General features: G+C 35.1%; 1 protein-coding gene across 3 annotated transcripts in view; it reads left to right on the forward strand.

Moving 5' to 3' along the window:
- LOC138697839 (atrial natriuretic peptide receptor 1-like) overlaps positions 1 to 25,708 on the forward strand; it is a 2,249,689-nt gene that overhangs the window by 902,768 nt on the left and 1,321,213 nt on the right. For 2 of the 3 annotated variants that reach the window (XM_069823400.1, XM_069823401.1), the window contains exon 2: positions 6,216 to 7,308. The exons of the other annotated variant lie outside the window; for it this stretch is intronic. In XM_069823400.1, the coding sequence (XP_069679501.1) occupies positions 6,510 to 7,308 (799 nt within the window). In that variant the 5' untranslated portion in view covers positions 6,216 to 6,509. The remainder of the gene's footprint in view (positions 1 to 6,215; positions 7,309 to 25,708) is intronic. 3 annotated transcript variants of the gene reach the window in all.

Here is a 25,708-nt window from a genome sequence, read left to right on the forward strand (position 1 = left end):
TTAAAAATCCATACAGCAGGAAGTTTAAAAATGACGTCTCAACATCCGATAAGGGCACAAATACCCACAAAATGTTATGCAATGCATTCCACACATATCAAAGGGTATTTTAAAAACATTTTTTTTTAATTTAATTTACCGGAAGCAACAATAAAAGTAGGCGAGTGATTTAAAAATCCATAACGCAGGAAGTTTAAAAATGACGACTCAACATCCGATAAGGGCACAAATACCCACAAAATGTTATGCTATGCATTCCACACATATCATAGGGCATTTTAAAGATTTTGTTTTAAATTTACTCATTTTTCACCAAAAAAATACCATCCTTTCCCCTTAAAATATTCCTAAAGGACGCTTTGCGATCTGTATTAAATTATGATAAAAGTTTTTATAAATTTGAAGTTTAAATAATGGTAAATACATTGTTTCGCATGCATTAGTAGGAATTAGTACTGAAAAAAGTCTTGGCAGCTTTGTACGTCATAATTTTCCCAATTCTCTTCACGCTGTCCTGATCATTTCAATTCCGTCTGCAAACACTTTCTGTTTTTCCATAAAAAAGTAAAATGCTCGTTGATGTAAATGAAAATGTGGTGCCCTTGAGCTTCATAGTGAAATTAAATTGCCGTTCTCTACAGCTGTTCCCTATTTCTATATGAACTGGGCATAGAGAGCCTAAATTACCATTTCTGTGAAAATACACGCACATTAGTGAGGGGATTGATCAAACCGTTGTGATGCCGTGCAGTAATCAGTTGTAATACTCATTTTAAGAGTGTAAAACAGGATCGGTGCTACGCAAACCTCCGCCCTGTGCGAGTCATTACAGTTTTGATAATTGCAGGCCCTCGTGGAGTGGATATAGCTGCAGCTCGTATGGAATATTGATCAGCGACCGCGTTTCGCGATCTCTATGGCACTTCTCTCTATGATTGTGTCATCTCCACTTGATACCTGTCTGTTATTTGCGACTCTCCATCAGCTTTTGATTTTCTGGTTTCAGTAAATCAGTCTCAACAACGGAGGCGAATAGAACGATATGACATTCAATAATATAGATTTGAAAGCTTTAATAATAGTAAACGGACAGGATTTTACGTTCATACAAACAGCAGCATGTCTTTGTTTTCATAAAGGTAAATTTATTAATTAAAAAAGAAATATACGTATGCCGTCTTTTGCTTAAAGAACAGCATTTGGTCAATAAAAACAGTAATAGTAATAATATTAATAATAATAATAATAATAATAATAAAATAATATTATTATTATTATATAATTACTATTATTATTAAAATTATTATTGTTGTTATTATTATTATTATTATTATTATTATTACATAAGATTTTTTGGCAGATCGAGAAGAATAGCCTATGGATGGAAAAAAATTTAAGGAGGAACGGGCAGTGTTGACTAAGTGAAAAAAATTTCCTATAATAATAATAATAATAATAATAATAATAATAATAATAATAATAATAATAATTTACTTACTGGCTTTTAAGGAACCCGGAGGTTCATTGCCGCCCTCACATAAGCCCGCCATCGGTCCCTATTCTGAGCAAGATTAATCCAGTCTCTATCATCATATCCCACCTCCCTTAAATCCATTTTAATATTATCTTTCCATCTACGTCTCGGCCTCCCCAAAGGTCTTTTTCCCTCCGGCCTCCCAACTATCATTCTATATGCATTTCTGGATTCGCCCATACGTGCTACATGTCCTGCCCATCTCAAACGTATGGATTTAATGTTCCTAATTATGTCAGGTGGAGAATACAATGCGTGCAGTTCTGTGTTGTGTAACTTTCTCCATTCTCCTGTAACTTCATCCCTCTTAGCCCCAAATATTTTCCTAAGCACCTTATTCTCAACACCCATAACCTATGTTCCTCTCTCAAAGTCAGAGTCCAAGTTTCACAACCAAAAAGAACAACCGGTAATATAACTGTTTTATAAATTATAACTTTCAGATTTCTTGACAGCAGACTGGATGATAAAAGCTTCCCATCCGAATAATAACACGCATTTCCCATATTTATCCTGTATTTAATTTCCTCCCGAGTATTATTTATATTTGTTACTGTTGCTCCCAGGTATTTGAATTTTTACACCTCTTCAAAAGATAAATTTCCAATATAGTAATAATAATACAATTAAGTAAAAATAATCTTTGTGGATTCGAATACCTCCTAGGCCGTAGATATGCTCCCTTTGATGTTCTTTCTTTTTCTAGATTGTACTAACTCCAAGTTACGAAAAATTCTACCTTATGGTCGTCTAATGTAATATCGAAAAAACTGTGAATGTACCCTCTACGAGTGGCAGAAGTAAGAGACTATAAATATCACCCTTTCTTTTATCAAAACGTCTGGATGGACCCTTCAGGTATACGGAAGAAATATGTTTTCTAGTGACCGTTAGGGATCTTTCTGTGTCGTCTACGTGATATCTCCTAGGCTAAAAAGTCACCTTTAGCGTCACTTACTCATTTTATATCTCTTTCCTGAGTGTGTTATGTTTACGATCTAAATTCGGAAAAGCTTTTTCAGCTCACTGTAGACTTACAAATGCAAGTTGTAATGTTATATTACAGTTTGATGGTCAAATTTCTCGTTTATTATGTACATTGTGCTTAATGTGTTGTTTTCGATTATTTATCTAAATTTGGTTTGCTGCTATGTACAGCAGTTATTTCTCCTTTTCTTATTATGATGATCATTATCTCCATATTGAGGTTCTTATTTTCAAAGACATTTATGATCATTGCTAGTAGAGCAAGATTGTTTTATAACCGTTCAGTCAAAAGTAGGAAAATCATACTTCTGTCTATGTATAATTTGACATTTGATTTCAGAAACGTTATTCGTTGGGTTTGCAATAACTTAAAATTATAATAATTTTGTTCTTAACATCAGAAGAATATCTTAAACTTTCAACCAGCTCTATGAGAAGAAAGTTACATTTATAGATTGTCAAATAAGTAAAGAGGTGTACTATTACTTCATGAATATTCTCTTACTAAGAATCCTTTGAGTATCAGAAACTTTTAATTAATGAGATGAGGAAGACTCTTTTAATGAAACTCAAACATTGAATTTTAAGATTCGGAGAGGAGAGAATAAGTATTCTTTTCACGCATTGGAATTCATTTTAAGAAGACTTGCAAACTTCTGAGAAACTGAATCCTTGAAATGTTGACAAGTCACGATTTCTCTAGAGTTTGGATTTTATCTGAAAGTGTCTTGCTCATTGTACTTGGTTATCTCTAGCTCCTCACAGCTCTGAAAGAGGATCGTGACTTGTGTCCGTTTATATTACGTCACAGGCGTACATCTCTTTATAAAGGAATGAACTAGATTATTGAATATATATCAGCACTCCTTACAGACTGATTCAAAATTCGATTTATATTTCCAAGGCGAACATTCCAAAGTATTAGCCAGATTTTAATAAAATATCGCTTTTATGTTAAATTAAATATTTTTGTTAGTAAAGCTGATTATTTACATGTTCTCAGCGGACAGGGTTTCTGTATCATGCAGATTTAATAAAGCATTATTGATTATTCAATCGTTCTTTAATGACTAGCATTTAATTTTGATCAGCTCCACCCATAAAACAGGAATCCCGAAAATCCTTTTTTTTTTCTCTTGTACGGAAGAGGGACCCGAAGGCTTACATTGCAGGCTGAGGCTTATTATGCTTACCACTCCTATTCTGTGAATGATTGGGTAGGCGAACTGCCGCGCTCTTGTACAAGTACAGTACGCCTCACCGTGAACTTAACCCGGGCTATTGTATGAATGATGATATGTGAATTAATGATGGCGAAATGAGTCCGAGATCCAACGCCGAATGTTACCCAGCATTTCTGCTTCAATTGATTGAGGGAAAACCCTGGAAAAAACCCCAACCAGGTAACTTGTCCCAACCAGAATTTGAACCCGGGCTCGCTCGTTTCATAGCCAGACGTGAAAATCCGTTTAGATACTTGAATTATTGTGTCAGTACTAACGTATAGTAAATCCTTATGGTAGTAAATAAGATTCAATTTCTTTGCAGATAAGTTGGAAATTATGGCCATTTTTAAGCGATTGCCTTGTGTCATACCAGTCTCTTTGACAACAAGTCCACAATTTGATGCTAATAATTGCGGTTTTGGCAGTAGATAACGTAACGGTAATGGAGATTGTTACAATTATGGTAATGACAAGATTGTGAGGATGATGCAGATGGCGATTTTGAAGACAACGGTTGTGTCATTGGTATCAGACGTTCACGAGGAAAGTGGTAATAATAATCTTTATTAAACTGTCTGCCATCTAGAGAATTATTTAGAACTTGAAACTATGTTAGTTGAACCGTTAGAATTGTTATAATTTAAACAAGTTATGTACCTTAGACGGGTCCCCTTTTCGAAGCCGGTGTGGCGTCATCTTCAGTGTCCTACGAACTACTGCTGTTCCAGCCGATCTTGATTTCCGGCGTTTGTGTTCGTCAATTAAAGGATTCAGAACCATAGTGGGCCAAGCGCCATTTACTAAAACCGTAGAAAACAAGGGTTAAAATGAAGTTATTACCATAATTCAATGGAAACATATAGCAACTAATATAAAGTATACACATTAAAACTAAGTGATACGTCAATTTTCTTAAACTCTGGCATTCACTTAACTTTAACCCTTGCTTTCTCCGCGTTTAATAAATGGAGCTTGGCCACTATGGCTCTGAGCTCTTCAATTGTAGGGACCCACCTGTCTACGGTACATAACCTGTTTAAATTATAACACTTCAAACGGTTCAACTAATATAGTTTCAAGTTTTAAGCAAGTGTTAACGTGAACAAGAAACAATGAATTATTTATTATCAATGCCAAGTGGAATTTACAAATGGAAACTAATTATTTCTACTGATTAAGAGCAATGGAAATACTTTAAATTACTGCGTGCTTTGTGTAAGATTATTTCTTACTAAACACACAGGTAATCATATTAGCTATCTCAATGTTGGCCGGTTTCACCAAGCTTCAATGAATCGATCCAAATGGAACATTAATTAGTGAACATTCAAATATTTAACAATTCACTAAAATAAAAGTTGTTCACCAACCAAATTTTCTTAACATTTAATGAACAGTAATCTCCTAAAATTTTTACATAGAGGATGTTTTCAGAAGAATTGGATGGAACCAGAAACACGGAGTAAACATAAATGAACGACGACTGACAAACCGGAGATTCGCGGATGATGTGATTCTGTTTGGAAGATCATCAATGGAATTGCAGTCCATGCTCCAAGAGCTCAGTACATAAAATACTGTATAATTTACATTAAAATAAGTAATATGATTGAATAACATTCTTCTTTTTGATTTAGTATTTCACTACTCTTTGTTTATGTAATTTTTATGTTTAATTCTTAATGTTAATGGATCAGGTTACAATAGTCTACCACGAAATCGTTAAGATAGCACAACAGGCAGGTGTATGCAAGATATCAGTTTGGAAAACGACGAAATGTTTATAAATAAAGCCTTAAATTCATAAATTCATAAATTAAATGATGTGGACCATGTGTCGAGGGTTCAATTCTATCGATAGAGACAAAATGAAGTGTGTGTCCAGAAATCGTTTCAAAAGATATGCAATGTGCATTAAAGAGGATGGTCGATATTTCCAGAACTTACTAGCCTATATTGTAAGTCCATAAATTACATGTGTAAATAAGTCGCGAGATTTTATTGCTCAAAGCTGATGCGCTGAATTTTCGATAAGAGGGCTGTTACTTGCCGTGTCACTTTTCGAACGGCGCCTACGAAACGAAATCTGTTTCCAGGCGTACACTCATTAGAAGTACTACATAGATGCGGAAAACTTGTTTCAGTTCAGTCTGTATTGATCTAGTGTCATATTACTGGTTATACTTTCAATTGTCGCAGAACACGCATTTGGATTTTCCAGAAATTAAACTTCGTTTATAACAAGAAGAATAGTTTTACCAGAAGTACAATACGAATTTGGATGTCTTGGTTTTTTAAATATATTGAGACAAAATAAAAGCACCACTGTCGTAGATATGTAAGTTTCTACTATGTATTATTAAGGATACAGTAATGTGTTTTATTAATATTTGAAATAGAATATTGTGAGGTACTTTATGGTAGAGAAAAATGGACTGGATTATATTGCTGGATTTTCATTCCTTCAGGTTGACGCAGTTTGCAGAGACCCTGTTGATGTCATCGATGTGAATTCATACGCGAGACACAGCAGATGACCGCGGTTGGAAGTTCATTTTTTTATTCGTGACAAAGTGTTCCGAAATGAAAAGTCGTGTAACATCCATCTCTTGTTATGAGTTTTAGTGATTGTGATGAATGTGACGTTTCTTTATTTTATCTGTAAATGTTGACTTCCACATTGTGAAAGAGAGCTGATATGAGGTTATGAGGTTTCCAATTACCCTTGCCCATTGCATCACACGGTGGGTTCAAGAACTGACATGTATTGTTCAGCGTCCGAGAATATTAGTTTGTTTGTTTTAAAGAAATTTTATTCTTTTGGGTATTTTTTATCTATTCAGAGCATAATTATTGGAGTTTCTCTGTTAGTAATAGTAGGTATTTGTCTGAGAGTGCTTATTAGGTTCTTGATTGGTTGCTCTCAGTTCACAAACGTAATTTCTCGTGTGAAAAAATTGTTTACAGCAACGCGTGATAGTTTTAGGGAGGGAAGAATATATGTTATAGGATTAGTGTCTTGGGTAGTATTGGCATTTAAAAAGAGAGATAATAGAGTTTTAAACCAAAATAGACACTGCACAACCGCATCTGTGGTGGTGGTAGCTAAGCAACAAGTCGATTTAAATGATGGACCTACAATGCTGCTAAAGTGTTCTCTCTGGAGTGAGGAATTAGTAGAATTGTTGATACGCCGATTATTCACCCTGATTTTCTTCGAGACGATGTCAGAAGTGTGTGGGAAGTTGGCGAAGCGTCTAAACAGCAATATGGTGCTGATGGTGCTAGTGTTGGCCGTGTTGGTGTCTTCTCCTGCTGAAGCAAGAAATGCGACGGCAAGAGGTGTGGTTCGCCTGGCGGTTATAGCACCCGCGGACGGCGAGCACGAGCAGTCGCTGTACAGGGTGATTCCTGCCGTGCAGTTGGCGGTGCGCAAGGTGTCTGACCCGGTGACCGGCTCCCTCCCGGGCTGGGACATCCGCGTCGAGCATCGGGATTCTCAGTGCTCTTCGACGTTCGGACCACTCGCGGCATTCGAGTTCTACATCAACCGGAGCGCAGGTGAACCTTCATAACATCTTCCTCCTTTTCCTCTATAAGTATCTGTAGACTTGGAGAAACTGAGTTGTTTGCATTCACGCTGAGGAATTCAAAATATCTGCATCACTTGACTGTGATGGTACAAGTTATATTAAGCGAATATTTGCGATTTATTCAGACTGACAGTATAAATGACCACAAGATTATAGTCCGTGACGCCTAATGTCCACGAAACAATGGGAACTTAAAAAATAATCACGAAGAAACGTATTGAAAAGTTATGTAATTGTATCAATTGTAAAGAAAATCAAATATAAAATATCCAGATATATTAGCTTTCATTAAGAACCATAAGGAACAACAACATTTTCCACAAATGGTATAGAATCTGAGTAATGAAACATACGTGCTTGACACAGATTTCTACAAATCTTCACTTTTTCTTATTAAATATATAATAGTCATGCTTCGGCCTAGGGACACAGAGTAACCAGTATGAGGTTTAGAGTACACGGAGTATAAATGACGTCATGTCTCATGTGCCGTCACCCGACTGCAACAGCACAGGTGGGTTCGTAATGTGCATTACCGTTGTGTGTAAGCCTATTGCTGCTTGGCTGCGGTACGTGTAACAGGCTTCGGCGTAGGGACACCTGATTGAAGGTTACAACTCACGTTAATACTTCAATAGTAGACATTTATTGCCTACACTAGGAATGTACTGTATATACTGCATCTGTACAGGTTGAAATATATTTTGTGCCGTACTATGACGGACTATTTACATATTTTCCCACTCCACTCGACCAACATAACACAACACTATCTACCGTGCTTTCTGAACTTCATGCGTTCCTGTACCCAGGACCGAAGCCTGCTAATAACAGAGGGGTTTGGCTCAGACGGTATCGTTTGAGACTCGCTTTCGGGAGGACCCAGGTTCAAACCCTGTGGACGGCCAATCTGAAGTTTTTCATGACTTATGACTGTTCTGTACTGTCTCGACTGCGTCGTGCTGACCCTATGTTCATGGAGGCTAGTGTTGGTCTGTTGATAAGGAAGAGCTCAATGAGCATAGTAGAGCCTTTCAAAAAAATTCACTACACCGAATCCCCAGCTTTATTTTCCTTATGAGAGAACCCATGTTACTTATTTCTGTAGACTCATTGCCCTCGGACGCATTAATTACAATCCTGTTTCCTACTGTATCACTTAGGACACCTGACTGCATGCGACGAGGATTTTTTAACTTTATTTTTAAGCAACTAAATTTTTATTTCATTTGATTTCTTTCTCAGAAACCCATAGAAGATAATGTTACTTTCACTATTTAAATAGAATGACTTTATGAAGCATAATGCAGTATACCTCAGTTTCTCCACCTTAATATTAGGTTTAAAACTCATATTGGCATTTCTATCACAACGATAACTAACGTTGAGTATCGGTAACTCATATGTGAAGAGAAATAATTATTTGTTATTCTGAAGAGAGTAAGTTCGAGTGGTTACAAATATATCAGTTACGTATAAGAAAGAGCATTTCTAAAATACTTTAACTTTGAAAAATATAATGGAAATATGAATGAAATTATAATTTTATTAACGAAATAATGACTAAATATGCAATTATTTGCTTTAGATTATTTTGATGATGTTTGTGGCTAAATATAATGAATAAATGTTCAAGATAAAATTGTATGGTAGTTGAATTTTCGTAAATTATTAATCGAAGTAATAGTTCTACGTTTGCAGAAACGGAGTGTTTTTTGTTGTTGTGAACGCATTAGATAATTTATTAACTCCCTGTGAAGGCTTGTAACTATAAAAATGTTTTCAGATGACAGATACGAGTATGTAATCTATCTTCATTCTGGTAATATTTTAGAAAAAAATAAGTGAACGGTTCTACGGCATATAGAAATAATTGTGGTGGACGAGAACAATGAAATAGGTATAAGGAACTACTCCACCGCTTTCGTAAGAACACAGCACATTAGCAAAAATTACGAATATGGAACATATCGTGAGAATCTAACTTTACGCCGACACGTTCATGTTGATTTATTAGTGTAAGAATATCTAAAACCTTGTTCTCCTCCGTCCTTCTAACACTGAAAGGTTGAAGTGTTCATTTACTCAGAAATTCCAGAACATTTAGCACAATTTTTTCAGTTAGCTGTGCAGTTTCTGCAGGTGATATTATTAATGATTTAAAATGAAAACACGAATCACTTTGAATGTTACGCTAATCGATCTCTTTTCATGAAAGAAAACCCTATTATTTTGTGCATGGTATGTTTTTCTATCAACAGTAATCTCACTAGACGTTTTGATTTATCTAGAGAAAATCAAAACTCGAGTGGGATTTAATTGACTATTACACGATTAGAAGAAAGTATATAAAGATTAGAAGTAACGAAGTACTCCAATACAATAAAATATTAATTGACTTACGAAAATACAACTGTCTTCAAATGTATTATTGTACCATCTCAACATTACAAATATTACGCTAGATGCATGCTAGATGGCAGTAGTGTCTTTATACAGACACTGTAATGATTACTATTCAATAAATCTTAATATTAAGCAATCTCTGATACGTGACTATCCATAATATTATATAGCAGAAGTTCTTTTTATCCTCTCAGAGCAGAAGCTATAACATAACCTAACTAATATACACAAGTGTTAGAAAAGTTTTAATTAACGACGATGACATAAAAAATAAACATGAATAATTTTAAAAGGAATAATTATTGAATGTACAATTTTCAAATTTGAATGTGGTTGGTGGTTCAATTGATGTTATATTGGACGTGTGCGTAATAGAAGTGGAACTCGTTGATTTAGGCCTACATGGTGTAATCAACTTATTCAGAATTTCCGAATGAATAATTTTAAAAGGAATAATTATTGAATGTACAATTTTCAAAATTGAATGTGGTTGGTGGTTAAATTGATGTTATATTGGACGTGTGCATAATAGAAGTGGAACTCGTTGATTTAGGCCTACATGGTGTATTCAACTTATTCAGGATTTCATTTATTTGTAAATCGGATTTCAGAAGATGCATGCTTAGGTATGATCAGTGAGTTTTATTAATTCTTGTTCTTGAATGCCAATGCGAGTCATATTTGAAACTGCTGTGCATCGACTGGAGTGGTTTGTAATTTTATATATATTTTTGACGTCCAGACCAGCGCAGTTTGAAATGTTGGCAAACAAAGAAACAAATGCTAGGGACGCGATAAAATTAAACAAATGCTAGGGACGCGATAAAATTAAACAAATGCTAGGGACGCGATAAAATTAAACAAATGCTAGGGACGCGATAAAATTGTGCGATAAGCAGCCATGATGGTTGAAATACGTCCTTTCGTACCGTTTTATTGGTCAAAAGTAGTATGACGTAGTAAGAGTGTAATAGTCAACAGTAATCACATTAGAGATGTTTATCTATCCAGAGAAAATCAAAACTCGAGTGCGATTTAATTAACTATTACACGATTAGAAGAAATGATTCTATTACAAGAAAATATTCATTGACTTACTGAAGTTCTATTTCACTAATGTTAGCTTCAACAAAACGTTTGAACGGAGCCGCCATTTTCAGTTGACTGTCTATGCGACGATCGCAAAACATGTTTTATAGTACCGTAAAGAATTTTCAGTTTGAAATGTTGGCAAACAAAGAAACAAATGGTAGGGAGGTGATAAAAACTGAAGAAAATATATAAAGATTAGAAGAAATAAAGCACTCTAATACAATAAAATAGGTATTAAGTGACTCACTAAAATTCTATTTCACTAATGTTAGCTTTACCAAAACAGAGTCGCCATTTTGAGTTGACTATCTATGCGGTAAACAAATGACGATCGCAAAGCATGTTTTAGAGTACCGCAAAGAATTTGCAGTTTGAAATGTTGGCAAACAAATAAACAAATGCTAGGAAAGTGATAAAACAAACAAATGCTAGGGAAGTGATAAAACAAACAAATGCTAGGGAAGTAATAACTATAAACAAATGCTAGGGAAGTGATAAAATTGTAGCGATGAACAGTCATGATTGCTTGAAACAGTCCTTTCGTATCATTTTATTGGTCAAAAGTAGTAAAAGTGTAAAAGTGTAATAGTTTCATAAGACTTCCTTGACGAAATTTAAATGATTATTTATATTCTAACTTTCTAAAAAGTCCATGTATTGAGTTAGGGTACACTGATTTTAAAATAGCTTAAAATGAACTGGATTTGACAATATGGAAATCATTGATTTAGTTACTTCCAATATTCCAGCGGTATTCATAGATGGTGAACGTATTTTATACGCCAACTGCATGTTATATCTCACATTACTTTAAATAACTGCCTCTGCACTTGACAACTTGAAGGTTCAGAACGAGATTTATATAATTTCGAAATATTTCGTTTCTTTTACGTGTTTAATTTCATGATAGGCCTACACAATGAAGTACTGGAAAAAACTTACAAATAAAATTCATAGTTGAGACCTATTTTTTCCTGTTTCTTTTACATGACTTAAGTTAGTGATATGTTTTTTTTTTCGGCGTTTTCGTAGAATAAATAAAACTTGTAATGACAAGAAAGAGCTCTATTTCTAAGCCACAAATGCTTCGTAGGGAATGTATCGCTTTGTGACATTCAGATACGTCGCTGCTACGACTTAACTCCATCATCGCCTTGGTATTTCCTCTTGTGAATCTCGCGTTAACATGAACGACACTACGGTAGAGCGACCATTTTCGGTAACAAAGGGAGTAAGTGTTATGGCATTTAATCATATTTGCTATGTAATTACCTAACATTCGTCTTACGGATGGGGAAAACCTTTTAAACACGACTTTGCTATTTTCATTTGATTACAAGATATTATGAATAAAATTTGAATAACTTTGTTAAAGAATAAACCTAATGTAAATCTCAAGAACTATAGATTTAACTTATGTTTTTAGCATTATAAGTTATTACAATTATAGTTTTTGCTGACAATTTTCGTCGTAATTTTAGTAAGTATTTTGAATCAGAAAAAAAATATATATGACAGAATTTCTTCTGTTATTTTATGCAGTTTTTGGCCTCCATGTTGTCCGTGCAGTGTATTAAATATAATGCTGAAGTGTTTTGTTTACGAGGTTTCAAGGTTGCGGTCTATAAATAAAACAACATCAATCACATAGTGGAGGAATTCTCGCGCGTGATGAACATCGGGAAGCGCTAAGAGCAATCAGGTGTTCTGTGCATCTGATCGTGAGGCGAGAGCACATTATTGAGGACTACAAGCGTGTCGTAAGCAAATATAAACTATCGTCCCATTGAAATTCGAACAAAAATTCTACACAATTCTAAATCCTATTTACTACTACTACTACTACTACTACTACTACTACTACTACTACTACTACTACTACTACTACTACTACTACTACTACTACTACTACTACTACTACTACTACCGGTACTGCTGCTGCTGCTACTACTGCAGTGTGTTTCAGTGAAATATCCTACTTTAAAATACAGTAGGTTTAATTAATTTATTTAATCTGACAGGATTAAGGGCATAGGGAGTTTATTTGAGTAACAAAGTGTAAATGAGAGTTTATTTCAGGTCAAATGTTAAGCAGAGTGCACAAAAAATGGGGATGTCAACTGTGTATATGTTTCAAAAAGACAATGGCAGTAAACATATTGCTCAATTTAATAAGGATTGGCTCATATGTTACACACCCCAGCAACTGCGAACACTCTTCAATCATCAGGCTTAAACCTCATTGAATATTGGTGGCGAATTTTGAAAAGGAGTGTGAGAAAGCAGAAGTGTACAACCATAGATAAATTGAAACAAGTAGTGAGAGAAAAATGTGTTGAAATCAAACCAGAACAGTGTAAAAACTTGGTAAAATCAATAGGATAAAGTTGAATGGGGCGTCAATGCTTATCTGTTATTTGTAATGATGTTACAATTTATTAATCACATAAACGTTTTCGGCACATGTGTGTGCCATCTTCAGATGTTAAAGAGATTTAGTACACATTTGACAATGCCATAATGGTTACACATGCTATCGCCATTACCATTATATGTTTACATAATTGACATTGCAATATTCTTATCAATTGTTGATTATGTTGATTACCCATTGTCCGCTTAAAATGATTTTAGCATACAATATTAAGTAAAACAATTAAAAACAGTTAATTAAAACCATCCCTTCATAAAGAATAGTTCACATGATTGATAAACATTATAAATAGAGACTGACAGTTTTAGCAATGTCAGATGATGTTGAATGACTTCAGATATTAATCACCTAATTGCACATTAATACCAGGTTTTGATAGATCTGTTCAGAGTAACAAATAGAATGTGAGCCATCAATTTGTTAATGGGTGGTGTTCACAAATTTCTTAATGTCATTCACTATCATGTAATAAAACACACTTAATAAAACACTTAAAAAGTTCATCATAGCGTGTAATATATGCTTGCATAATAATGATTCCAGTTGTTAGGTGTTTAAATACAATAATGTTGTTTTCTTCTGCTGACTTACAGTATTAAGGTTTTTGCAATTTCTTACATTATCACGTTGTCACTTTCCGATTTTCAGACTAGCCTGTCATAAGCTGCTGATTATTATATGCTCTCGACGATGGTTTGTCTCTTAAAAAAATGAAATTATGAAATTGGTAAAATCAATTACAAGAAGATGTCAAGCAGTAATAAAGTCGAAAGGTTATCCTACAAGAATTTTTTTCCACAAATTGTAAATAAGCAAAGTGTATAAACAAGACTGTTACATAGAAATTGGACATGTTTTTGTTTATTTTGTTTTGTTTAATGTATTTAGAAGTATATATTTTATCTTTTTCGACTTTAATATATTTCAAAGTCCATGTGTAATAGTTCTCACATATGAACAGAAATTAATTATATATTTTCATGAGATAAATTAGAGTTTTATTTGGAAAATAGAACTGTGTAAACAATACTGTTATATACTGTAAAAAAATGAAAAAAGAAGCTGAATACTGGTACATGCGTCATTAAAACATGCATCACAAATATCACTATACTGTAGGGCTTTGTAATGTAGAATGACAGGATACCAGAAGCAAATAAACCAGACATCACAATACGTGACAGGAGCAAGACTTGTCAAATTACTGATGTTGTTATCACGATAGATATTCGAAATAATGATCACGAAGTAGAAATACAACACATCTGGAACGTTCTGGCTACCATGACACCAAATGTCATTGGAACTCTATGGTATGTTAATAATGAAGTCCGCCAAAATTTCTGTAATTTCTGAATAACTAGATTTTAATGCATTACCGAGTAAATTTTTGGACAGTGCTTACATTATATCCAAGACTATTGACTAGAGTCACATCCTTCCTAATTGTAAAACGGAGAAAGTGGCTCGTTAACAGTTATTCTTGTTTCCTCAGCTTATGATTGTGTAAAGTTAATATTGATGAATATAATGATGTATGTATGTATTTATTTACACTGCAAGTGGGCATGCACCCGGTGGCAGTGGTGTACACAATACAAACAATACATAATAAAATTACAATACAATACACAATACAATAAGAATACACAACACAATTTAACACAAAAATTACAATTAATAATAAAACATAAAATAACCTAATTTTACAATACAACCTACATATGTATCGACCCTACATAAGTTTCAATAGTCTTTCACTTTACTCTCATCTCACTCACTGTAGTGGCACTGCTACTATTATTACTACTATTACTATTACTGCTATTGCTATTACTACTATTGCTATTACTACTATTACTACAATACTAATATTACAATACTACAATACTACTACAATAATACTACTATTACTGCTACAATACTATTACTACTATAATACTACTACAACAATACTACTACTACTATAATAATACTACTTTTACTATTATTACAATACTACTACTACTACTACTACTACTACTACTACTACTACTACTACTACTACAATACTACTACTTCATACCATTACTATAGTGTGTTTCAGCGAGATATCCCATTTTTAAATAGGTTTAATTAATTTATTTAATCTGAAAGGATTAAGGCCATAGGGACTTTGTCTGGCTAAATAACTCATTAACGTAACAAAGTGTAAATGAGAGTTTATCTCTGGGAAAATAACTTACAGTTACAAGATGGGCTGGAAGTGTCGCCCTCCTCCTGGAGACACATATAAGTCAACATGATTAACTCCTTTTCCAAAGAGTTTCAGATATTCAAGGTTAAAGTTAAATACACATAATTAATTCTATGATGTAGTCAAGAAGAATACTACATTCTGTGAGCTTTTTACTGAACTATATAGTTAATCACATTTACTACTGAAAATATGATCAATTTAATACATTGCCAACTTAGAAACTCTGAAATAACCAAAAGTGGAGTTAATCATGCTGTTGAACAAGTTAAAGCGAGAATAGAATTTGGGCTTCTCTGTACTGGCGGGTAAAAAATAACTTCTCTAGTTTCACGAGTATCCAGCATGTTCTGTCCCTCAAAATCCCATAATACTTTATATAGCGTGTATGAAAAATGAAAGAAGTTGATTCCGTCTTACGGGAATTGGTGTCTGCAATAGACGCAGTAATGGAGCTACTCGTACATAAAAGCTTTGTAATAAGGGAACGGCTTTAAAAGAGGGCGCGTACATTATTCGCTGTAACGTGAACCGAGTTTCCACTCAGACGTTATTGACTAACGCACTGAGGACACGAAGGAAGACTCCACATTACAAGGGGCGGAGGATGAGGGTGCCAACAGCTGCGGGGTCAATGCGAGTTAGTGCTTCAGATGAGCTGGTTATCCAGTGCTCAGGCCGTGAACATGAGATTGTACGCCAGTTAAGGGGGTACAATGTGATGCTTCAACATGATTTGTAGCCTCTTAGTACAACCACCACAGAGTTGATAAATAGTTTCCTCCCAACTTAAGACCGTTGTATTTATTTCTTTTTTCTAATATATATCTCAACGTTAATTTCGATCTCGCTTAGAACACTTGTGATTTATAAACGTAAAATGTAATCTTCGAATGAATTGTTATTGTTTGTTTAACACTGATTAACTTTTAAACTTCTTTACTGTGTTAATTTGTGTTGTTTTTGCCTCTTTCTGTTTCCGACTCTAATCTGTGTGTGACTGTTCTTCTGTAACTGACTCCCTCAGATGAATAATCCTGTTGTTTTAACTCTTCCTTTGCTTATATCTGATTGTCTCTCTTTCTGGCAATTTCTCTCCCTCTGACATCTTCTGTCCCTATCCCTCTGATTGACACCTCTCTTTTCCTCTCCATCTCTATTAGGCTAAGTTTTCTTTCCTCAGACTTACCAATCCTAGCTCTCTCTCTCTCTCTGAGTGACAGTCTCTCTCGCTAAGTGACCATCTCTCTAGGAGTGACATCTGTATCGAAATGATCTCCTCACTCTTGGAGTGACCGTCTCTCTATGACTGGGCGTCTAAGTGAATGTCTCGCTCTTAGTTACCGCCTCTCTCTTTCTCGGAGTGACCGCGCCTCTCTCTCTTGACGTGACCTTCTCTCTAGGAATGACGTCTGTATCGGAATGATCTCCTCTCTCTTGGAGTGACCGTCTCTCTATGAGTGGGCGTCTAAGTGAATGTCTCTCTCTCTTAGTTACCGCCTCTCTCTTTCTCGGAGTGACCGCGCCTCTCTCTTGAAGTGACCATCTCTAGGAGTGACGTCTGAATCGGAATGATCTCCTCTCTCTTGGAATAACAGTCTCTCTATGAGTGGGCGTCTAAGTGACCGTCTCTCTCTTAGTGACCGCCTCTCTCTTTCTCGGAGTGACCGCGCCTTTCTCTCTTGAAGTGACCATCTTTCTAGGAGTGACGTCTGTATCGGAATGATCTCTTCTCTTTTGGAGTGACTATCTCTCTATAAGTGGGTGTCTAAGTCACCGACTCTATCTTAGTGACCGCCTCTCTCTTTCTCGAAGTGACCGCGCCTTTCTCTCTTGAAGTGACCGTCCCTCTAGGAGTGACGTCTCTATTGGAATGATCTCCTCTCTTTTGGAGTGACCGTCTCTCAATAAGTGAGCGTCTAAGTGACCGTATCTCTCTTAGTGACCGCCTCTCTCTTTCTCGGAGTGACCGCGCCTTTCTCTCTTGAAGTGACCATCTTTCTAGGAGTGACGTCTGTATCGGAATGATCTCTCTTTTGGAGTGACTGTCTCTCTATAAGTGGGCGTCTAAGTGACTGTCTCTATCTTAGTGACCGCCTCTCTCTTTCTCGGAGTGACCGCGCATCTCTCTCTTGAAGTGACCGTCTCTCTCAGTGGCCTTTCTCTTTCTCGGAGTGACTTTCTCTCTCTCTCTCTCTCTCTCTCTGTGACCGTCTCTTTTCTTCTCGAAGTGACCTTTTCTCTCTCTATTCTAAAATTTTGAGTCAAATGTATAAGTCCGTTATCTTTAAATCGTGGATATTTGTTGCGTTCATCCTGATATTTTTACTTTGAGCTTATGCTTCGTTTTAAATAATATAATAGTTTTCTTGCGTTGCATTATGTAGGAGATTTGGCGACTCAAACCTGGCCGTGGACGATTGATGTGTCATGACTTCGGAAGTTCACAGTATGGTCTCCTCCTGCAAGAATATTATATAATTGGAAGACCTTAGTTCTATTACATAATTAGGCCCTACTTACTTACAAATGGCTTTTAGAGAACCCAAAGGTTTATTGCCATCCTCACATAAGCCCGCCATCGGTCCCTATCTTGAGCAGGATTAATCCAGTCTCTATTATCTTATCCCATTTCCCTCAAATCCAATTTAATGTTATCCTCCTTCTACGTCTCAGCCTCCCCAAAGGTAGTTTTTTCCTTCGGCCTCTCTGTATCACGTAAAAGTAGCTTAATTTATAATGGAAAGGGCTGCGGTTAAATTTGAAGGAAATTAATCATGATCATCATCATCATCATAATCATCATCATCGTAAATACGGCATGGGCCTATCGACCTGTTCCGTCCCCAATTAGAAATGTTGCCGCCATCGAAGTTTCGGGCGACCAACATCTCTTCTTTTGGACAATATTGGAAAGCTCTCTTTGGGAAACGCTCTTCCTCCATCCTATCTAGGTGGTGCATCCATTTACTCTGATAATCCTTCAGGAGTTGATTTAATTCTTCTATCTGTTGTTCATTTCTTATACTTCATTTCTCATATGTTCAAGTCGTGAAATTCCTGCTACTGATCGCAGAAACCTCATCTCAGAGGCTTCAAGCCGTCTTTTGTCTTATTTTGTTAATGTCCAAGTTTCTGCGTAGTATAGGAGTATTGGTAAGGCAACTGATTTATACAACTTCATGTGTGTATCTTTCCTTACTTTGTTTCCTGAGGATCTCCTTAAAGTTCCACATATCCATTGATATTTATGTAGCTTTTCTTCTATGTCCATTTTTTCTGATACGATATTCTGCAGCCTAAATATTTAAAATAGATTACTTGCTCAATAATTTTTTAATCTATTACAATTTTTTATCTTTTATGTTGTTTACCTTTAAAGGCCATTGCTTTTGTTTTTTAATTATATATTGTTAAATTGTAATGCTTTGTTATTTGAAATAATTTATGTACAGCACTTTGCAGATGATTTCCAGAATCTGATATCACGACTTAGTCGTCCGCAAATAGTAGACAGTTCAAATTCGATGTGTTTACTCTAAAATCATGATTTAAAACATTCAGCAATGTTTCAATGGCATCGTCGAGATATATATTAAATAATGTCGGGGACAATGGTCACCTCTGTCTTAGACCGCCATTAATGTTTGCTATTTGTTTTCGTAGGCCATCTCTTATGTGTATACATATTCTTGTGGGAAATTACTCGTCGATTTGAAATAAAAATTGTATACAAATTTTTGGCAGTTCTTACCCTAAATCGAACCAGTAAAATATTAGTCAGTAATAAAATGTTAGCTTACCTTCACTACATCGCACTGAATTGTAAGTATGTAAGGCAGAGCAAGGTAAAATATGAGAGAATTGAAGGATTCAGAGCTATAGTGGGCCAAGCGCCATTTATCAAAAACGGAGAAAGCAAGGGTCAAAGTTAAGTGAATACCATAGTTTAATGAAGATTGACGTATAATTTAGTTTGAATGTGTATACTTTATATTACTTGTTATATTTTTCCAATGAATTATGGTAATAACTTCATTTTAACCCTTGTTTTCTACGGCGCTTGGCTCACTATGGTTCTGAACCCTTTAATTGTTGTAGCCATGTGTGATCTGTCCCAAAGCTTAAACATACCCAATATAGTAGCACAGATTTTAACACACTTTTGTCCTGAAATTTGTTTGCAGACTCCATCACCATCCGATTGAGCGCTTCTGAAATACCGTCAATTGAAATTTCTCGTGTAAATTTATCAGGTGTCAGAACTTCATCTCTTCTTGTCAAAGCTGAAATAAACAAGTGGAATTCCCCAGTATGCAAACGAGCTGTTCGCTTGTGTTCAACATTCAGTTCTACAGACACTTTGTAAACACTGCTAAAGTGGCGACATAATGAGACCGCAGTTTAGTTCCACTTCCACGATCTTACATTTCATACCCACGTGATTCGAGTTCTCCTTGAGAGAAGAAACACTCGCTGATCATATTATCTTACTTCGCCGTGTCTCCTTTATGCCCAGATATCTTGAAGAAAAAATGAATTTTAATCTACAAGACTTGGAAATCATAAAGGCTACGTTGCACGGTACGCTGAATTTAATGTCGTCTTTCATCTAAGGTTTCTTGAAATATACACGGTGCGTTCTATCTACCCAGCCGAGCATTTAGAGCGTTAATAAATACAGCTGTGAACTGCGAGAAAGCGACGCAGATAAGATAAGCACAAGTGTTCACTAGTACTACAAACCTGAGTGCTGGCAGCAGGAGAGGTGAGGATGGATGGTGAGATAAAGTGCTGAAATGTTGCTAATTTAGCGAGCCTTTTAATTAGAAATGTGGTGCATTTTATCTAAGAGCTCGAATTGTAAATATTAGAGATTTATCGCAGAGGACAAAAGTGAAACTTGTGGAATAGTAATGAGATCCTCACGGAGTCTAGAAAAATATACTAGTTGAAAATTATCATATATAATTGAATGACTAAATTAATCACTAAACGAGTGAGTATACGAATTGAATAGGCGAATAAATTAATGACTAAATGAGCAAGTCAATAATAAAAGGTTTGAAGAAATAAATGGATAAATGAATGAGAGAATTAATAGCTAAATAAGAAAATTATTACGTAATTAAATATACAAAACAAAAAATATAGAAATAAAATTTAAATAAACCTGTAAATGAAAAAATGAATAAATAAATTAGCAGAATGTTGAACAGTTGCGCGTACTTTTAAAGTTTCTCTTCCCACGTCTCTCTATTTCAATTCAATTCAGAAGTGAACAATGAGTAAGTGAAAAGTAATTAAATAAGTTAACGAAGAAGTGAATAAATAATAAATAGAATAATGAGTACAGTAAATATGTGAGTAGAAAAGTGAATACACAAGTAAATAGAAAAATGAATAGGCTAAATAAGTGAATGAAAAAGTGAATAAATAAGTAAATGGAAAAGTGATTAAATAAGTTAATGGAGGAGTGAATACATAAATAAATATAATAATGAGTAAATATGTAAGTAGAAAAGTGAATACACAAGTAAATGTAAAAGTGAATAAATAAGTAAATGGGAAAGTAAATAAATAAGCAAATGGAAAGGTGATTAAATAAGTAAATGGAGGAAATTATTAAACAGGTAAATGGAAAATTGAATAAACAAGTAAATGAAAAGTGAATAAATAAGTAAATGTAAAAGTGAATAAATAAGAAAATATGAAAAAGCAAATAAATAAATGAAAAGTATAATACGTAAGTGAAGGTAAGAGTGAATAAATAATTGAAAAAGCGAATAATTAAGAAAATGGAAAATTGAATAAATAAATATAAAAGCGAATAAATTAATAAATCAATAGTGAATAAATAAGTAGACTGGTGAATAAATTAGTATGCAAATGAAATAGTGATTACATTAGTGAATTGAAAGGTTGAATGATTCGATAAGTAAATGAACGAATGAATAAGCTAATGAGTGAATGGAATAAATGAATTAGTATGTGCATGAATGAACGGGTGAACTAACAAATGAGTAAATGGATGAATGAACGACTGAATGAATAAATGAGCGAATGGATGAGTAAATGAGCGAATGGAGAGTAAATGAGGGAATGAATGAGTAGATGAGCAAATGAATTGGATATCACGACACCCAACCGTAAACATAAACTTTTCAAGCAATTTCAGGATTCCATGAATCTCGTGTTATTTTTAGTCGGCTATTTAAGGAACACTATACTGCAATTTCCAAGTTTCATATTTTTAAGTGTTCACAATATTGAAATTAATACCTGCCATATTTATTTATGAGCTAGATTCACCAAATTTTTATCACTAGTATGTGTGGTTAATTATGACAAATGAACAAAATTTCATCCTCATATGATAAGTGGTGTGCATTTAATAAAATTTTATTAAAATATTCAATCGCTTTATATGAAAAGTCCCTTGCGCCACAATTTACATTATTTTTCACTGATATTCACTTACATGGATCCTTATATACATGGGTTCAAAACTTGCTTTAGGGTTTTGCTGTAAAATTAATCAGTAAATTAGTAGATTTTTATTATAAAATAATAAAAAATAAAAAATATTAATAATAATAAAAAAATCCTAGTAATTTACCGATTCACTGTACAGAAAAACCCAATAGTAATGTTTGTTCCAATGTATATAAAGAATCATATAAGTGAATATGAGTTAAAAATAATGTAAATTATGGTGCAAGAGACTTATTATATAAAGCGATACAATATTTTATTAAGTCATTAATAAAGTGCAAACCACTTATCATAGAGGGATGAAATTCTGTACGTTTTCTTATTAATCAGTTACATCAATGATAAAAGTTTTGTGAATTTAGCTTTAAAAACATGGAAGTTAGTAAATTCATTATAGTGTCCCCTTAACAAAAACAACCAGGTTATTAAAGCGCTTGTGGATCTGGTGATAGCGAGATGAGACTGAAGATTCGCCATGTGATTATCTGACATTCTTCTTACATGCACTGTGAGAAAACGTTGGGCGAAACCCAACCAGGTATTCATCAAAGTGGGACTCAAATCCACGCCGGAGCTGGGGTAAAGAGCGAAATTATACTCAGAACTTAATGTATGTTTTCCTTCGTTGATTTTATTAGACAAGTCATGCACGATTTTGATGAAAATATTGTATAATAAACGTATAATTTACTTACAATAAGATCATCTTTATTATTTTTGGGGGTTCCGTGCATCAGTACCAATTTAAAAACAAAAGAATCCACTATTGTGCAACACTTGTATACAATACGGAAACTCCATCCGACATAGAATTTTGGTGTCTACTGTCGGAGAACGCCACTCAAGTGTACTATTGTTCTGCTCTGGATAGGGAGTTAGGTTTTCTTTTATCCTGAGTGAAATCAATATCACATCACCTGTTGAAGTACAGATATTAACAAACAGAACTAGAGTTCGAGGATTCAGACGTTCATCACTGAGGAACTTACAGTGCTAAACTATACAATGATTTTGTTCGGAATTATCCATAATTCTGTATTATTTCCAACTAACATTCTTCTAAAACGTTCAAGAGTTCATAAATGAAGGTTTCAATAAATTAACTGCTACCGGCTAAAATTTAGATAGTATGAAAATAGCTATGTAATGATATGTTTGCCCGGTTTGCTTTTGTTTAAGCCAGTAACATTCTTATTGATCGATTTTGGGGTTTCGAAAATTTAGATAGGTAGGTATATAGATATATATGTAGATAGATAGGTGGGTAGGTAGGTAGGTTGGTAGGGAGACAGACAGACAGATTTATTGAGTAATATTATACATACAGATGTTATATTATCATAATTTTCTCTAAAATCCAATGCACGGGTCTTCTGACCGTACGTGCTTTTTAAGTTGTATAGCCTTTTTGATTATGTACATTACATAGGCCTACATTACATGGAACAAAATATAGAAGGGAGGGTGTATCTGCTTTTGACCCTAAAATCCTTCCACCCTAAAAACCCTCAACCAGATATATAACGTCCACCTGAAATAGAATCTGTTCTGAAGAAAGTATCTCTGGCCAGGTCTTCTAAGAATTCTCCCATTACCTGTAACATCTTTCAAATATCATCACCGTCACCATTCATTGTTGAAAATGTTCTTATTAGCATTGAAAATATTAAAATTAGCTCATCTCAAGTATATCCAGTACATATAAATCGCTACTGTTTTATGAAGAACTTTGCATCAACCTTAATATATTCGTACTTATATAACATAGTAGAGAAGTGACCAATTTTAGTGGCTAGCTTCATTCATTCATTCATTCATTCAACGCTCTTTGCCCAAGAGCAGGTCTTTCACTGCAAACCCAGCATTCTCCAATATTTTCTGTTTTCCAAAATTAGTCTCCCCATATGATCTATATTTCTTAATGTCGTCTATCACCTGATATTTTCTTCTGCCCCGAACTTTTCTCCTGTTCACCATTCCTTCCAGTAAATCCTTCAGTAGGCAGTTTCTTCTCAGCTAGTGACCCAACCAATTCCTTTCTCTCTTCCTGATCAGTTTCAGCATCATTCTTTCTTCAGCCACTCTTTCCAACAAAGCTTCATTTCTTATTCTGTCTGTCCATTTCACACGCTAAATTCTTCTCCATATCCACATTTCAAAGTCCACACCTGTGGAGTAACAGTTAGCACGTCTAGCCGCGAAACCAGGTGGCCCGGGTTCGATTCCCGCTCGGAGTAAGTTACCTGGTTGAGGTTTTTCCGGGGTTTTCCCTCAACCCAATATGAGCAAATGCTGGGTAACTTTCGGTGTTGGACCCCGGACTCGTTTCACCGGCATTATCACCTTCATCTCATTCAGACGCTAAATAACCTAAGCTGTTGATAAAGCGTCGTAAAATAACTTACTAAAAAAATCCAAATTTCAAATGCTTCTGTTCGTTTCCCTTCACTTCTTTGTAATGTCCATGATTGTACCCCATACAATGCCGCACTCCATACAAAACACTTCACTAGTCTCTTCCTTATTTCTTTATCTAGATGTCCGCAGATGCTCCTTTTTCTATTAAAAGCTTCCTTTGCAATTGCTGTTCTCCTTTTGACTTCCTTGCAGCAACTCACGTTACTGCTTATAGTACACCCATAATACTTGAAGCTGTCTACTTGCACTACTGCAGCGGTCATCAGCACAATGAATTCTTGGGCTAGCGTCTATTACCCGCGGATAAGAGACTGCACTATGGTGCATCCGTGGTTGCTGACGGGTATGCTCTCTCCCTCTTCCTGCTGCACGACGGGGTATATTACGACGCACTGCTTACCTGTTACCCATTTCAGCGAGTGCTGACGACCACTGCTCTACTGCCTCATTTAGAATTCGCAAGTTTATCTTTATTTTTATTCCTATGGCCATGGTCGTCATCTTGTTTGCATTTATTTTCATCCCATACTGCATTATGATATATAACTGTTATTTTTTCAGTCCTTCGAATATGTTTCTTTGGAAGTAGGCTATTAATCGGCCTTGTCGTATTTTGATCCCATGAACTTCAGAGTTAATGACGAGTAGCGAGGAACAGAATCAGTTCGTACTGAACGTCATTGTAGATGTAACACTTCTCGGGAGAAGTCAAGATGACAGATGTCCGTATGCCATAGAAGGGACAAGCAGAGGCCATTACCATGATGGAAATAGTTTCGCTAAGTCGTCCAGAGTCGGAGCTCATAAGAGCCCATGGTCCATACAGAACATCTCGACTGTGGTATCAGGCGACCTTATGACAGGAATTGAAAATTACTCCCGGATGTGTGTCCACAAACTTCATTCCCCCTGTTTAATTGATTTGTCTTGTGAGCTTGTCCCACAGCTTCGTAAACGCGCTCTCTTCAATCTTCCTTTCACACCGTACTTGTCTCCAATAAACAACTTTCGAGTGTAATTTTAAATCGCATTCTTAAATCTATTATAATTATCCAATGTAATATTCTAAGTAACCGTATTGATGTAAGGGTTATGAGCAGTATTCCTACATCTGGTCTGTGGTTGTGCTTGAGTTCGAATACCGTTTGAACCGATTACCAACTTAAATTTCTAAAGTTCAATTATGTTTATCTTTGAGCCTGCACTAAACATAAAAATATGCAAATTATGCTGGCGCGTAGCTAAATTCGTTAATTTCCAGTAACTCTCAAAGTATCTGTGAAAGGT

The sequence above is a fragment of the Periplaneta americana genome, chromosome 4 (assembly GCF_040183065.1).
Source record: "Periplaneta americana isolate PAMFEO1 chromosome 4, P.americana_PAMFEO1_priV1, whole genome shotgun sequence".
In the NCBI taxonomy this organism is placed as follows: domain Eukaryota; kingdom Metazoa; phylum Arthropoda; class Insecta; order Blattodea; family Blattidae; genus Periplaneta; species Periplaneta americana.